The following is a 17,814-nucleotide window of genomic DNA, read 5'->3' on the forward strand; positions in this document are numbered from 1 at the left end:
TTTTCTTATGCGTAAAACATGTCTCATTTACTTGATTTACACTAATATCAGTGAAAGCTAGATATTTAATGCACTGTTTTCACAACTTGTGTGCACTGTAGTACTTAGAACCAGGAATATTGTATTACATCAATACCAATAATCATAAGAATATCTAAAATTTATCCCCATCTGACAGCACCAAATCTTACATTTCTTTGTTTGTATTTTTAAAGCCATATGTGTGTATAAGCCATACGGCAACATTTTCAACTTTCACAATATGTATTTTGAAAGCTGTGTTATCCAAATATAGCAAATATTTATTTTTTCTTTAAAGTGTCAAAAAAGACACAAATAATGTACTATAAACTTACTGAGGTAGAACCATTCATGGCGGACAATGAATGTCTGCCATTATCTGTCGGTGACCCTGGATTAGAGTTGTTCCCTCCTGGAAGCAAAGTATTTGGGGAGTTTGTAATTTCTTCAAAAACATTAAACAGAAATCCATCATTTATATCATTGTCCATTTTGAAATCATCATGTAAACCTGACAGAATGTTATCATCATCCATGACATCTTCAATATTCCCTAGGCCTAACGATACTCCAGTATCTGGCATAACACTCTGAGAATTGGCCTGCAAAATAAAAAATTGATTAGGAAAGGTGTCATATTTTTGTGATGGAACAGAATATTCAATACAATTATACATATGCATAAAATGAATCATTTTTTTTTCAATGCTATTTTTTTCCTGTTGGTGTACAAGACTTGTAGAGGGTCAAAGTATCAAACTTTTAATCTTCATAACAAGCATTTGCTTAAATAATTGGCATCTTTAACATTCATAATGCAATAATTTTTTTCTCTAAAAACAAACTGTCTTCGTTCTTTCTCTACCTAAATTATACAGTGTATATATACAGGACACACGAGTAATGGACGACTAATTTACATTTGTTCTGTTTTAAGGTCAGCCCATAGGAACAAACTACTTTTTCCTTATTTAATGAAATAATATATCTGATTCATCTTAGAAAATTTCTCCATTATACTCTTAACTGACTTACCTGCGCATTGGCAGAAATTGGAAAGACTAGAATATGTGTACAGGACGCATCTTGTGGAGTTTGTAACGGACAATTACTACTCATCTTCTCCTCCGCCTTAACGGCATCGGCTAAAACTTGGAATGATGAATGAGATTCCAGAGATATCAGACACACACTAAGAATGCCTGGAATTTCTGAAGAACTGTTTGATAAATGGGAACACACGTTAGGACAAAGATCTTTGATACGTCTCATAGATTTTACAATGTTCTTCTTACTCAACAGTCCTGACCAACCTGGAAAACATTTCAAATACATTATTATAACTTGCTTACATGAAAATGTGTTTACTAATATTATGCAGTAAACTGTATGCACTGTATGAAAATCACAACCACTGATATGCAGTCAAACATTTAACAAATTATCATATTTTATGAAAGCTGCACTCACAATCAAATAGAAACAAGGGTATAATAACAATATACAAAATACCACACAATGAAAATATATTTATATATAAAAATAACTTGAATGTTCTTTTTTCTGAAACTAGGTTGTGGCAAGTTTTTGTTTTTTAAAGCATTACAATTTTGAAATTTGCCAGTGGTGGGCAATTCAGTCAATTTCTTAAATTATGTTGGTAGCTATTGCACTTTCAATTTACATATATATGACACTTCAAAAATATAGTAATACAAAAATATAATAATGACAACTTTACACATCCATATTGAAATATATATGTATTAAACATGTTCTGGAATCTTATAATCTTTTTCACATATATACATCTTTTAAAATTTCCCTTGAAATAATTACAATAGCTTACCTTTTAATTCACCATGGCCCATTCTACCAAATCTTCCAATCACTAGCCTGCTAGGAATGGTTGTCATGGTAACTACACCCAATATAAAATCCCACAATTTTTTCAGACCAATTTTTCTTGCTGAAGCTTTTTTCCTTCGATTTCTATAAGAAAGAAAAAGAAGATAATAAATTTCTAAACACTATTTACAACAGCCTAAAATAACAACAGATAAACACATATATGAATACTTATATCAAACTTTTGTATACAACAATTTCCAAATAAAGAATAATGCAACCATTTTTTATTTTTTTTATCTCAATACCTGAATTCTCTTAAATCAATCATGTTTATTATGATAATTAAAAACAATAATCACTTAAAATTACACTTAACCAAATTAGCATGCTTATCATTGTTGAAGGCTTCACCTTTTTTCTTTTTCTATATATATCAAAATTGTAATTTCAGGTAACCTGTAAATTTGCTTTCATATTAAACTAAATTTTTCCAAATATTAATTCAAAACATAATGTAAACAAGAATGTGTCCCCAGTACATTGATGTCCCACTCGCACTACCATTATCTATGTTCAGTGGACCATGAGGGGAAAAAAACTCTAATTTGGCATTAAAATAAGAAAGATCATATCATAAGGAACATGTGTACTAAGATTGAAGTTGATTGGAATTCAACTTCATCAAAAACTACCTTGACGATTACCAAAAACTTTAACCTAAAGCGGGACAGACGGACAAACGAACAGTAGCACAGACCAGAAAACATAATGCCCCTCTACTATTGTAGGTGGGGCATAAAAATATGAATACCTGTTTGGAATTTCAATGTTGATAGTGGCCGTCTCCATCAGTTCCCCATTCTCGTCTGTACAGGCCACTAATAACCAGCGCTGGTCCTCAGACAGACAGTAAGAAAAGTACAGGACGTTGCTCCTCTCCAACTTCTCCCCATGACACTCTGCCAGCAGAGCTTGTTTGTCTTTGGTGGGAGCTATCACAAACGGAGGACTGTACAGTTTCATTTTCTTATCCTAATCAAAAGGAAAATACATAATTAATTACTTATATATTTATGTCTAATATGCATATAAAATGCCTAGTGAAAATCCTGACAACTATAATCAATACATTAAGTTCACATGGACTCACACTGATATGACAATAATTAAAAGTATTAAAACAACATATACCAAGAATATGTGTCCATCGACAACCATACCGTTCTCACACTGTCAGATTTGAAATCAGAGTCAAACCCTAACTTAGTATACATTTTTAAAGTTTACATCATAATGCACTAGCCTACTTTTTTTCAAGTTGCTGTGACCACAAGGTTAACCATCTTAACTAAAACCTAAGTTTGGATCAGATAGATAACATATGGAAGCAGAGACCAGAAAACATACTTTCGTCGATAGGGAAAGAGATAAAACCATATCAACTCAAATCTTCACTTACTTCTTTCTTTTTAAGGAACATCTCAGCAGCTGATGCTGGCCCAAACCCTGTCAATGACCGACCCAGTACATTGTGTGATGAGATCCATCGACAGGAGGTGAACACAGAAAATGATATTGCCTTTAACTGTTGCATGTTACTGCCTCCCTCTGTACTCTCTAACACAGTATGTAATGGAATGATCTGAAAATGAAAAGCAGACATACAATTACATTGCAAGTTCAATAATGTCAATATTAAAATGATTTCTTTTAAGTGTTCAAAAGAAAATTAAATGTCTTCTCGGTTTGATAACAGAATTTGAAAATAAACCAATTGTCCTTGATCCATCAAAATTTGGTTTCAACTAATATTACTTTAACACACAAAATGCACAGTATTATGAACATTTACTTAAATTTTATATCATACTCACTTATTTGAGCAAAATGATAATGTGATCAAAATAATATCCAGTTAAATTACATACTGAGGCCATATTTTGAGTAAATAAAAGACAGTTATCCACCTATCCAAATTATTTAATATTTTATGTGAAGTTTTATTAAAAATCACTGAGAACTTTTTTCTATTATCATTTTGAACATTTTTTCCTGTTTTCATACAATTCGCAAGACTATCAGACTATAGAAAAGAAAATTATATGGAAGTACCCAAGACATATCTTCCATACCAAACTGAGAGTAAGTCTTACCTGTAAATTAATATTTTGCTGTAAATTTTCTGGGAGAGATTTGACAAGTTGTAGATAACACTTGAGAAGCCCAATCTTGATGATTCTGTCCATATCAGATTCTCCTTCACAGTTCTGACCGTAGCTGAAAGGATCCACTATGTACACAACCAATGCTGGACACTCCACAGGTTTCTCTCTATCATTTTCATGTAGACTTTGGTCTCTCAAGTTGTCTTTTTCAGAAGTTTGAGTGTTTTCTACAAAATAATAAATTCTTTCTTTTACTTTACATTCAATATGTATTGAATAATAATAAGAGCCCAACCTCAAAATCAATAACCATGACACCATTACTTATCTGTGAATGCAGGACATCCATTAATTAAGTGAACAAGTTCAACGAAAGACTAAAAGCACAAGCTGCTCTCTTTGTCAAGGTCTTACATAAGCTCAAATTTTTATTTCCAAAAACTTCAAATGAAACAAGCATTCTCAGAGTATAGTATGGCAATACATAGTCCTCAACCAGTTTAAATTAAATTTTACTAGAACAAATTGCTACCTTGAGCTTTAACTTGTCATGGTGTAAACAATATGACAAATATCAAGTCAATATCTTCAAATATGACATACACACAAAAAAAAATGTGGTAAACTGATTATTTCAGCAAATTTTCAAAGTCAAAGGACCATAACTAGTCATAAAACAATATACCAAATATTAAATCAATATCGTAAAACATGAAGAAAAATAGTGGAAAACTGATTTGCCAGACTGACAGTGTGCAAAACCCAAAAAAACTTTTAAGAAATGACTGAACTTGGGACTATTTTTTCTTCAAAATGAATGTTACAAGTCCAGTCCCTAATATGTAAAACCTATATTTGACAAGATATTAGCCTACCTTTATTGTCTTCACTAGTCGTAGTAGGTGGAGGTACAGTGAACACATGCTCAGTGTTGGTTGGTGGCATAGGCTCACATGGTTTATACCCTGCCCTGTAGTTTGTATTGGGTTCAAAAACAGAGTTGTCCAACGTCTGCTGTCCAAGAAGTGGAGCTGGGAAAAACAAAAATAAATTTGATAAAATAACAGCATAGTAGGCATTTTCAGTATATACATAAAATTATGTATGCATGAAATAAACATGGCAAAGAACAGCAATAAAAGCAATGTTTGTTTGTTTTTTTGTGTTATGGATGGATTTCTGTTACTAAAGTGTTCAATGTACAATGCAAGTATGCAAGTTCCAATTCATGACTATGACATTTAATTTTTCCTGATTGACTAAGGCCTTTATATAACTAGCTGATATATTTGAACAATAAAAATACAGTTGTAAGGCAATTTTATAAAAATTTGATGAGTGGTGGTTATCTTAGACCAGAAAGCCTTAATAATGATATTAAAACTAAAATTTTATGCATGGCAGGGTTAAATCAACAGTACCTTCTGACCTCCTCCCCTTTACAGTTATTTTTAATCTCTATTTGAAATTATTCAGTTGTATGGCTTCAATACATTTTAAATCAATGTTGAACTTTTTTTATATTTAAGAACAACTGATATTTCCCATGTAAAATCAACAATTCAAATGCCTGATAATAAATGTCTTCATTTATATTACATTGGCTTATGTTGTGTAGATACTTACCTAACCAGGAACTACACACTTGAGCATACAGCCTCAGTTTATTTGTAATTGGAGATTCACCTATAATTAAATACAAGGTTAACATTAAGGTAATTTTCTTTACACATAAATTTATATATATTTATTCTCGTAAACCAAAGTACAATGTTTTACAAGCTGTCTCCTTTACTAAATGCTTTGCTAGGTTTTTTTCTATCATAGAAAAATTATAAAAGTTATTGATTTGGTTTGAGTACAACATCTATTTGTTTTAACTACAGACCAGACTGTTAAACAAAGCAAGAATAAACTATCATATTTTTTTCCCATACAACATGTACAACCCTTCTTTCCTTGTTTATCTATTGGAAAAGCAAGTTATAAAATTTACATGTATGTCCTACAAAAATCATGATTCAGTTGACATTTCCACAGGAAGTATTTAATAACTATATTATCTCTCATCTACATCAAGAAAATTCAGTTATCACCATAGGTTTTTAGAATCATATTTTTTTTCAGATTTAAAACTTTAATTTCGTGTGCTCTCAAGGCTATTCCAGAAAATACTATATCACCGTCAGGGATGGCAATTTATTAAAATTTAATATGGGTGGTTGTATTTGAATTATCAAAATGCAAATTAGTATTGTTTTCCCGTTTAAATGGTTTTACACTTGTAATTTTTGGGGCCCTTTATAGCTAAAGGCCAAGGCTCCGTGTAGTAGGCTGTACCTTGACCTATAATGGTTTACTTTTATAAATTGTTACTTGGATGGAGAGTTGTCTCATTGGCACTCATGTCACATCTTCCAATACCTACCTTATTCTAATTCTTTTTAATTTCTGTGGGTGATGGAGGTTAAAATAAAATAAAATAAAATTTGGTTCCCAACTTTTTCTCTTCTACATACCTATATGTTTGAAGAATTCTTCCTCAACCTCGTCACCAGATTTAGAAGCTGCCTGCTTTTTACCAATTCTCATGATTCCATCACGAAGCTTTTTGGCAAATGGAGCATGACGTCCTAACCGACAGAGTTCATACACATTACTGAGTTCTTGAAAGAATATTTTGACATAGTCTATCACATAATTATTATCTGGAGCTAAAACAACATAGGCAATATCTCTTTGTTTGCCATAAGGTTCCATGAACTGTTTTTCCTGCAAAAAAAAAAACCCAACAGATATTGAATTTTATCCTCAATAAATACATAAATTGATTATGAAGCTAACCGTATTTTGTTTTTAGATGCAGGCTTTATTTGAATCCCAAAATCTTCAATAATATAACCATTAAGCTTAGTCTTCAACATCATTAACTTAAACAGTTGACTTACCCAGAATCTAAGCGAGTATGGCGACACTGACAGCCAGTCTTTGTCGTGACCCACTAACAACGCAGGTATAGGTTGTGGAGAAGAATTCTCTTCGGAACCTGAAAATATAAAATATAATGTTCACACAATCTAATAACATGTATATGTATATTACAATGCTTGATTTTATTTTTTTAAAACTGTTTTTCCCATTTGTAAATTTTATCCCCTTTGTAAATTTATATTCTTTCAGGTATCGTTTACTGATAATATACCAAAGCTAATATCCAAAATTGTTGTATTAGGTCAAAGTAAGATATTCCGAACTTTTAAATTAGTTTGGTTTACATTTTGATTTTATCTTTTATAATTATCTTTGAATTTCTATGTTGAAAGTACACATGTACATCATCTTTAAAGAATATGAACAATATCTCTCTCGTTATTATTTCAAATAATTCCTCAATGTTTTTTTTTTTTATATTCAACTGGCAAAATATCATGTATACAGTAAATTCATAATATTATGCATAATTTTACTTCATTATCTTAATGTGAAAAAAACAACAGGATTTATAAACACTTCAAAAACTACAACAAACTTTATTAACCTGTTAATATTGTTGATATACTACTACAACTTGTAAAGAAAACTAATCATTGCTGATTCACAATGATCATGCATTTAATTCTAAAGACATGAAAGATGAGTATTTCTATTAAAGACTCAGTAAAGATTTACATTTAAAATAATTCCATATGACAGAACATTTTTTCTGGTTTGTTTGGACACTTGTTTAAGGAGGTAGAACTAGGTTAAGGGAAGTAACTCTTAAAATCATCAGTACGTTTGTGTCAACCATTTTTTTAAAATATATTCTAAGCTTCTAGGTTACATAGATTATTTTCAATCTGTTTCAGGTAAATGCTTAAAATACATTGATGAACTTGACTTTTACAAACGCTTAACTGATTTAAAGAGTTATCTCCCTGAACCAAGGTCTACCCCCTTAAATGTTCAACCTTAAAATTCTATTACTAGTACTGTATCTTTTGTTACAATAACATTTGAATGTCATACTTAAACACATGCTCTACCCATTTCACTACAATTTATAACCAGTATTACTTAAATACGTACCTCGACCAGCCAGCTGGTGAAATTCCTTCCAGGTGAGAGGACCTGTTAATTTGAACGTCTGTTCCCACAACCTTGTCACACGTTTGTTCTGTATTGCATCTTGCAAAATAGGTTGTAGTGACTTCAACAGATGTTGGGAGTCTTGAGAATTGAGAGGTATTTTAGTAGCACCTAGAAAGGAAATATCATCTTTAAAGAATGACATAGCAATGTTTAAATTTCAAACATGAAGACTTTAAATTGCAAAGTTATTTCAGGAGCTCTTTTCTGCACAGCAAAAGTCAAATTGTTTATAGCCTTAATCTGACTTCTAACTTGTAATCTGTGTGCATGTCAATTAGGATTTTTTGTCCCAATATGTTTTTTGATCTGTGTTTCCCTTGAAGTCAAATCAACTTGAAACTTAGTACACATGTTCCCTATGATATGATCTTTCTAATTTTAATGCCAAATTAGTTTTAACTCTATTTTACGGCCCATTGAATATATAAAATGATATTGTGTGTGGGGCATCTATGTATTATGGACACATTTGCTTTCTATGATTCTGCATCAAATGGACTTAATCTCTGTAATAAAGACCAGGAGTCGATTTCATAAAAAAAACTTACGCCTAAGATTGATCATAGGCATAATAGGTAAACTGATTTGTTCATGACTTAAAACCAATCTTAGTCGTAAGTTTTGTGAAATCCACTCCAGTAATGTAAGCTGAATCAAATCTTATGTAAAATGCATGAAGTGTATTATTCTCCATCAATCAATTTTGGCTTAAATCTTACACAAATTAAGAAAAATTTGAATTTCTATGCACCCTCAAAACTATTGTGAAAAACCTATATCCTGTTTGACACTTATGTATTTCAACAGAAATAACACTTGAGTATTATACCACAACAGTGTACTACTTAATAAGCCATTTCCTATTGACTAATCACATCTCAAATGTACCACGAGAATCAATTGGATTTCCCTTAAGACTTGAAAACAACATAAGGATTCTGCTATGCAATCACTTGACTTCTCATCTTATTTGTACAACAAACAAAAAGAAGTGAATTACGTTCTTGTAAATTTATTTGCGCAGTTGCATTTCTACAATACATCACTGTTACAAAGTAAAATACACATGATGTTAAAACTTTACATTTACTTTATTATCTTAGCTTGAATTATGTATCTTATTTTATTACTAGACAACCTTCAGACACAAATTTTTACCTTGTAAAAATTGCCATTTATGGAGACAAGTAGTTTTCATCACATCGTCGTTCAGTTTAGTTGGTAAACAGTGTTCCATAGCCTGCCGACCTTGGTCTAAAGCTGTATACGAAACATCATTTCCATCTGTAAAAAAAAAAAAAAAAACAATCAATAAAATTCTCAAGTACTGATATCCTGTAATGTTTTATAGATTCATTAATTATATAACATATATGCAATGATGCTGTTTATATTTTTTATTCATATTTTCATGTTTCAGGAAGAGATACAATATTTATCAAATATATCATCTTGGTTAAAGTTTCTTATCATTATTTACTAATTTGCATACAATTTTGATATTTTCTTAATATATATATGTATAAACCTTATTCATGAAATACCTACAAAGGCATATGAAATATTTGTGATATTTTCTTTTAAAACATGGGTTAATCATTACAACATATTTATGGTTTGACCTGAGTCACTCCTATAATTTTGTTCTGACTATTGTTTCTGTCCTACACCAGTGATATTGTTTGCCTTAAATTAATGGAGAATAAAGGCTTTTTCCCCTGGAGAAAAATCCCAATTTGACAACTTTTTTCCCAAACAGTGCAGTCTCAGTAGTAATTGTGCATGAATACAAACTGAAAAACACTCATTTAAACCATTTTCATGCCTATAATGACTATATGTGCAGATTTGAGGGTCTATTTATGTATCATCACTGACAATAAGGGTTCTTATTTCAAATGAGGGTTTACCTCTCAAAACGGGGTCTGCAAATTGAAGTTCCAGTCAAATTCATCTTTCATTATAAATTTCCCAATTTGATAAAAATGAAAAAAGCCAACAATATCACTGTACACTTCAATTTTTGTTCCTTATAATACACAAGATCGATGCTGACCAAGGCTTTCAAATACATGTACAGTACGGGTAGGGACTTATTTTTATGGATGTCTTAATCCGTCTAGTCGGATATGAATAATCGGACATTTTTATGGTAGGTAGTATGTTCATTAAACAACAGATCCAGGTGTGAATGGTCCTTTCATCTTAATCCGTGTTGCTAAAATTACGGTTCACTGATTTCAGAATCAGATTACCTGTAATTTTAACCTCTCAGTCACTTTATTAATTATATTAGTTCTACATCGTATTTGACTTAAAATATCTTTACAGGTGAAGTACTGGAGAAAACTTTGTTTAATAAAAATAGCCTATTTTTGTTAATTATGGTTTTGATATTTCAACTGTTAATATTTATTTTCTTTGTTCCTAAAAAATATTTTTATTTTATGTTCCTTTTCGTTTGTTTTTTGGTTTTTTTTGTATCTTTTTGTTATTTGTTTGCATAAATTGTTTAAACATATATATTTTTACATGTATTCTATTTCTTGAAGCTTACGGTTATTTTTATTTTACTGATTTATTTTGCACGTAAATCCATTGATTAGCAGAATGCTATCTCAAGTGCTGCTGCATACATTTTAGTTTGACGCGGTCACATGCAAAATATTTCTAAAATTTGTATTTAATATTCAGTCTGTTGTGTCAGTTCCGAGATCAAAATAATTACAGTGAGCAACACTTGTATATTATTAGTAGCTTGATGATTCTTTGTAGTTTTTACTTTTTACTGTAAACAAATATTGTCCGAAAGTTGGAGATGTATGACTAAAATAGAACGCAAATAATAACACTAGAAGAAAATATTGATTCTTCCCGGGCATAAGTTTATTTTAAGATTTCCGTGTTAAAATACTTTGTTCATTATGCTAAATTAATATAATTGATCTGCATTTGGGGGTTGGGGGTAAAAGGGGTCCGGATCTCGAAATCCCGGGCTTAAAAACACGAAGTCACAAGGTCCCGAATTTAAATAAATTTAAATCCCGACATCGCGAAAAAAGAATTCCCAGATCCCGAAAGGGTTAATCCCGAAATCCCGAACTTATTTGCATAATATTAATTTACGCACAATCCATGTAACAAAGGAAACTTGTATGTTATATTTTTATAGCAATCTAAAAGAAAAAATTGCCGTGAAAAGACAATTCCATGATACACATATCAGTGATCAACAGCGTGTGCACGTGGTTGAACTTTAACTTGACTCCACACACAATAATATTGAATGCTAATAAAAGATATTAAAGATCGATTTTGTCCACTGCACGAGATTTTTATATGGCGGGAAATGTCGTAACAGTAAACACAGGTGACCTTACTGACCGACCGTGGGAAAATTCATTCATGATTAAATTTGATGTGGAATGATTGACAGTATTGTGTTTTAGTTTTGAGGCTCTTGATCGATTTACCAGAATAGAAATTTAATCGATTTACATACATGTATAATAAAAACACGATTTAGTCTTCTTTAACTATTTTTTTGTTTTATTTTTATCAGTCATTTCCCGGATTCCCATTTAAATAATCTATTTGGAGACCTCCTGTTAAACTTCGGAAATAATACAACATCGATTTAAAAAATCAAACTGACTGCGCGAGCTTTAAAATGACTAGAAGTACGACGAAAAAGTAAAGACAGCTGATCATGACTAGTAGGACTAGCGTTCAACCCCATTGGGGTATAAATGTGCATTTAGTCAATAAACTATATAATGTTAAACTTTGATTTTCGTGTATCGATTTGATACAATTTGTAAAATATATTTATAACACCCGCGATTTTCATAAAATATTTTAGACATGAAAATAGAAAGGCTTATTATCTCGAGTGTCAACAATTTTAAATAAAATAAAAAAAATAGGAATCGAAATATGATCTCGGCGTTATAAATATTGTATTAAAGGAAACCAATTGTTTGACTTTCAAAGAGATTAACGGGAAATATGTCAAAATAGAAAGCACGAGTGATCTGTCTGACCAAAATGTTTCACTTGCGAGAAATGATTGACAGGTGTGAATAGATGTAGAGGCTCCAACGGGGAAAGTTGTATCAAAAGGAAAATAACTTAATTCACAATGCCTATATATATTTCATAAATACGATATGTTGGCCTTATACTTAAAATTGAGTTTCTTATAATAACATATAAAGGAACAGGACGTTAAAAGCGGGAAATAATATAACCATCAACGAAAACTCGTATAATTTACGGGATTGAAGTCTCAACAATTTGATTTAACTTTTAACAGTCTTGGTTGTTATTAGGCTTATTATTTTGAATTAGATGAAATATTTACGGTTTACAAATACAAATACAAAATAGTTTATTGGCACAAAACTATTGAAATAATTGGCAACACAATATATTGTTAAAAATCGTCTTTATTTCATTTTCAAATTATAAAAAAAATAAAATTATATTTAATTTTAATTTTTATTCTTATATTTAATTTTAATTTTATTTCTTATATTTAATTTTAATTTTAATTCTTTCTCTTTGAATACAAAACAATATTTTACATTTATCTATCCTCCATAAATACTAATATATCTGTACAGGTAAAATTTAATTCTAATCAAGCTGGTACAGATTGATTTACGACCTTCCACTTGGATATTGCACAGCAGGTGTTTATTACACTGGGACAACTGTCCGACCAGTCTGACATCTAGACGGATTAAGGCATCCATAAAAATAAGTCCCTACCTGTACTGTATGTCTACTGTAGATAAGGGTAACTGATGAAACAGTGGTCCAGAACCATCACTTGTACATTGCAGAAAAAAGCTTATAGATTTTTTTACTTTGCAATTCTATACTGTTCTTCTGGTAAAATTTGTTAAGATGCTTAATGTTGACCAAAAATATAAATTAATATAAAAATCAAGAAACGGTTGAATCATTCCAGCAAATTTTGATGAAGTTGAAGTCAAATCAAATCAAACTTATTATGAACTCTAAAAGGGTAGATTTGTGACTGCGAACAAGTTACAGCCGATTTCATTGAGTGTGTAGGGAAAGGTAAAATACTTGGTTAGCTTGCCTGTAAGCTCAACCGTAAAGTCATTATTAGGGTTTTAAAGGTATACTAGTTACTACCCTCCTTTTGAAGTAGTCTATTCCTACAGACTGATAGATTGGTTATCTGTTTGACTAGTCTACTTTTAAATGAGGGCAGTTTGCCTAACCTAATGAGTTCACAGTTCAGCTAACAAGCAAGCTGACCAAGGATTCTACCTTTCTCTACACACTCAATGAAATCGGCTGTAAAATATTAATTTTCCTGCATGATGTTGGTATTATTTTATTTTATATGATACAGGATTTAATATAACAATATATATATATATTGTACACAATCATGGTGATTCAGCTAAGCAGGGATTTTTTTAATAGTCACTTGACTCACTTTGAAGGTGCTATAATTGTATAACCATAACTGCTAACAACATTAATACACAAGATAATGATTACTTAACTATTGTATAAGACAAGTATTACTACAGAGTTCATAAAACATGGATAACCACCTGACATGTCAAACAGACCTTGGTTCCATCAGACAAGCAAACTTCATGCTGAATTTTTGTAATCACAAGCCAGAAGCTCAATTACAAACAAATTTTTAGTTGGATTTTGCTGGTTTGAAGAGATTTTTACAAGCCTGAAAGCAATTTACATTTGTAACACGCCAATGTTGTAGGACTTGTGGTTAAGCGTGAAAACTGGACAAGTATATTAAAATATTATATTACTTCTTTTTCAAAAGTTTTAGATTTCAAACATCTACAGTACAGAAGATCAAATAAGAATGAAGACTTACCTCTAAGTGGGAAATCATCTACTGATATAGCTGCATATGAAGTATCTGTGTTCATAGAAAGTCTAATTAAGAGTTGAGATGAGGATGAGGAAGGATACGGCACAGTAAACTGTCCTAATAATAACTCTAGCACCGACTTATTAGGATCGTCCCCTTTATGTTCACCATTAAATTCTAACGATAACAGACCAGGTTTCCGTCGGTCTAACCGATCGTTTCTCACACCAGTAATGTCTACCTCATCCTCGTAAAATAATCCAGCATGAATTCCAAATCGTCTATTGCGAATAGCACTAAATCCACACGTACAACTGTACTGTGCCTCACCAGACGGATCCTCAATAAGGATCCCACTATCAGCACCTTTTATATTACCGTTACACACACAAAAATTACAACTATCAAAATTAGCATCTTTAAACACGTTCAGTCTAGAATCCATTAACAAGATATTGACGATCAAACTTTGCACCTCCGCAATTTGATTATTGGTGCCCTGGTTATCTACAGAGTTCAAGGTTTTGTTCAGATATGACGAAGCATTTGATGCTGGGGACTGCAGTTCGTAACTCATCGGAGTCCTTTGTGGTCCCACACTTGAGGTCTGGAACATTGCAGGCGAAGATTCTATTGCACTGGAGGGCATACGTGATGGCAAGCTTGGAATATTCTCTATGGACGGTATGTTAATGTAGCTGTCAAAATAAAAGTTACAAATATACTTATAATCCTCAATTACATGTACTATGATGATGTTTGTACTGATATATATGAATGAGCAGAACTTATTAAATGTTTTTATGTATCATTTTCACAGGTTTAGAGCTTTGATTTCCAATTATCACCCCACAACATGTATGAAAGTATCTCTTATGCTGAACACTATTTAATAGTGTGATAGTTTTAAATGTTTGTGATCTTCATTCAATTCCATATTCCTGTGTCATAGACATGATAGACATTTACCTATCTTTCAAATGATGACTTTACAAATCCATCAGTGGATTAGTGGATTAATTATTATTCCAATTATACATATTTTAGTAGATTTCTTACCAAGAATGTTAAGTCTTTAATGAAGTACAATTTTAAATGCTTGTATGAACAAATTTGTGAAAATTGCAAGTATCTAAAAAGCAACGTTTTTCCTCAATCCTTGAAAATTGGTGTAATTTTTTATAGTTGGTAGAAAATAAATTTTTGTCATTTATGTGAAAATATTGTTTTTTTATTTACTGCAACTTACAGAAATTGTAATCAATTTTCATATTTTAGTAATAAATAAGTTAGCCTATTCAGCTACATGAAAGCGGAAATCAATTAGATAATATATATGATAGGTTCCAGTACCTGTTAGGTGGAGGTTTCTCCATGATTGGCATAGGGAACTGCCAAGAAGCTTTATAATCTGGTGGGTGGTGAATAGGAGACAGTTTGTTACTAGGTAGGGTCACTGTTGAGTATTTTTCTGAACTGACAAATTCTTCTTGTTCTTGTGGCTGGAACACACTAGGTACATCCTGTTAATTACACAACAAAGCAGGTTATTTCACACACAAACTTAAAACTCAACTCTTGTATATATAAATTCTTTGTACATGATGAAGGTCCTGTTTCATATAACCATAGATATGGTACTATGAGTGGCATTGTGAAAATTGCACCCGTCTCAAGAAGTAATTTCAACAATTGTCTTTCATTTTTTTTCTGAATTTAACATGTAATTTCATGGTGGCATCAGTCTGCACTGTAAGCTACTAGTATCATGCCCCAATCTCGTTAATACAGATATTTACTTTCTCGACTAGTAGATGGAAAAGTTTTTGGTTCAGACCGTGTCATGTCATGTACATTTTATGATGTTTCAGCACTCAGTAGGTTAGGCACTGATAAAAGCATCTCATTAACTCAGTATCTTTTTTATTAACCCTTGCCTGTGACCATCAGTGGCAAGAAGTTTAGGTTTAAGAGCATCATTTTGATCTGGTCAAGTTGAATAGCAACCTTGCACTAATCATGAAATTTGTGAAATAATGAAAAGATGTTCAAAACTATCTAGTTCTGAGTAAATTATTTAGTGACATCAAGTCTGATTTCTTCGTCATATAAAAATAAAATTGGACTGTTGTTGTTTTTTATACAAAATACGTCAAAATTTTACAAAATAATGCAAGTTATCCTATGTAAAGAGGAAAAGAAAATTAGAAATGAGATGTAATTATTGAAAGTTTAGTCTTGAAACTCAACACTTACCTTGAGGAACTCTTCAATAGAGGGAACATTAATTTCTTTCTTGATAATGGGTCTTTCATATGTTTCAATAGCTTCATGGTATGATATAGGTGAAATCTCTGAATTATTTGATGGAGGTGTTGGATACATTCGAATCAATTCTGAAGCAGCTGAAAGAAGTAAATGCAAAAATTATATATTCAGGTAAAAACAAAATATGATTAGTGCACTTATAAAGAAACATCCAAATCCCACACAACCCATTTTTTTTGTGAACACAAGACACCATAATGCACAATAATTAGTTGTTTTTTACACTGTCTGTTTACCCTGCAACCTTGTCATCTTAAGCATAATTTAAATGATAGTGTCAGGTTAAACCATCAAATGTAAATGTAATGGTCTCAAATGCACTATGTGATTGTGTTTGAATTTGATATCTTTGCTTTTTTTGTTTTATTATCATTTTTTTACTTGTATTGTATATGAGGGCCTCAAAAATAGTAAATAACTAACTGTGTTTAGCCTCTCTAAATAAAGAATTGATTATTATCGTTATTATTATTTACTGGCGCCATGAACACAACAGTTGTGAAAGCCAAATCCCAACATTAGTTGCAACTTTTCAAAAGACAGCATTATTATTCCGTCTTTATATTCGTTGAGTTTTTGCAATCTTTTGTCCTCTCCATGTTTCTATTTTTTTTTAATTGTGCCTTGTACTTTTTGTTGTTTTTTCCTTTTAAACACTTGTTAATTTCTTTTCCCCTATGATAATCAATTACTAGCTTACCTATTACTCCTTCAGTTGGCTGAATGATAAGTTTTGTAGCATGCTTTAGATCATCAGGAAGATTTGTATCTTTTGGCAATAATGACTGAAAATGAAAGTACCATATTAAGTATAAATGCAATATTTTGATAAAAACATAAAGGATAAAGAGATTATTGTCAACTACTATTTTAAATATCTTATCTATTGTGTGGGTTTTTTTTTACCAAAAGACTAAATCAATATAAGAAATGTTCAGTCATTTTCAAAACTTGTATTCAACATCTTCAATTATATAAATTTACATTTTACTAAATCCATACACTAAATGACTAAGACATGTAAGGCCTGCTGAAAATATTATTTCTAGTTTAAATCTGTTCTATGGTCAATAGTGTATCACTGATAAAACAATGTACCGATAAGTTTTCATCATTGTTGAAGGTTGTACATACAGTTGTCAAGTCAAGTTGTCTATAATTGTTTACATCCACTTAAATTGAACTACAGTGAATAGTTGTCTCATTCCATTGGCAATCATACCACAACTTCTTATTTTTGTATAACAATATATGGATTGTTTACTTACCGAATCATCATTATCTGAGTCTGACTCAAATATATGGTCCAGATCTGAAGGTTTGACAACAAGATCATTCAAGTGCATCAGACCGTCCTGCTTTAAAGCTGGGTTAGGTGTCGCTGGTGGTGATGTCAAGGAGCCGCCAGCGTCTATGAAAAAAGAACAGTTG

The 17,814-nt window shown here is 31.3% G+C and overlaps 1 protein-coding gene across 2 annotated transcripts in view; it reads right to left on the reverse strand.

Annotated features, from left to right (window-relative positions):
* Positions 1-17,814, reverse strand: part of LOC139527560 (mediator of RNA polymerase II transcription subunit 13-like) — a 39,233-nt gene that overhangs the window by 11,204 nt on the left and 10,215 nt on the right. For both annotated transcript variants that reach the window (XR_011665382.1, XM_071323067.1), the window contains exons 12-28: positions 17,652-17,794; positions 17,084-17,168; positions 16,312-16,460; positions 15,409-15,578; positions 14,059-14,753; positions 9,327-9,452; positions 8,106-8,276; positions 6,986-7,083; positions 6,557-6,809; positions 5,664-5,723; positions 4,913-5,068; positions 4,026-4,264; positions 3,332-3,514; positions 2,684-2,904; positions 1,871-2,013; positions 1,057-1,334; positions 357-623 (exon numbers count right to left, since the gene is read on the reverse strand). Coding sequence is in view for 1 of the 2 variants with exons in the window: in XM_071323067.1 (XP_071179168.1) it covers positions 357-623; positions 1,057-1,334; positions 1,871-2,013; positions 2,684-2,904; positions 3,332-3,514; positions 4,026-4,264; positions 4,913-5,068; positions 5,664-5,723; positions 6,557-6,809; positions 6,986-7,083; positions 8,106-8,276; positions 9,327-9,452; positions 14,059-14,753; positions 15,409-15,578; positions 16,312-16,460; positions 17,084-17,168; positions 17,652-17,794 (3,437 nt within the window). In the remaining variant the exon portion in view is untranslated. The remainder of the gene's footprint in view (positions 1-356; positions 624-1,056; positions 1,335-1,870; positions 2,014-2,683; positions 2,905-3,331; positions 3,515-4,025; positions 4,265-4,912; positions 5,069-5,663; positions 5,724-6,556; positions 6,810-6,985; positions 7,084-8,105; positions 8,277-9,326; positions 9,453-14,058; positions 14,754-15,408; positions 15,579-16,311; positions 16,461-17,083; positions 17,169-17,651; positions 17,795-17,814) is intronic.

This window comes from Mytilus edulis, chromosome 6, assembly GCF_963676685.1.
Source record: "Mytilus edulis chromosome 6, xbMytEdul2.2, whole genome shotgun sequence".
Lineage (NCBI taxonomy): Eukaryota > Metazoa > Mollusca > Bivalvia > Mytilida > Mytilidae > Mytilus > Mytilus edulis.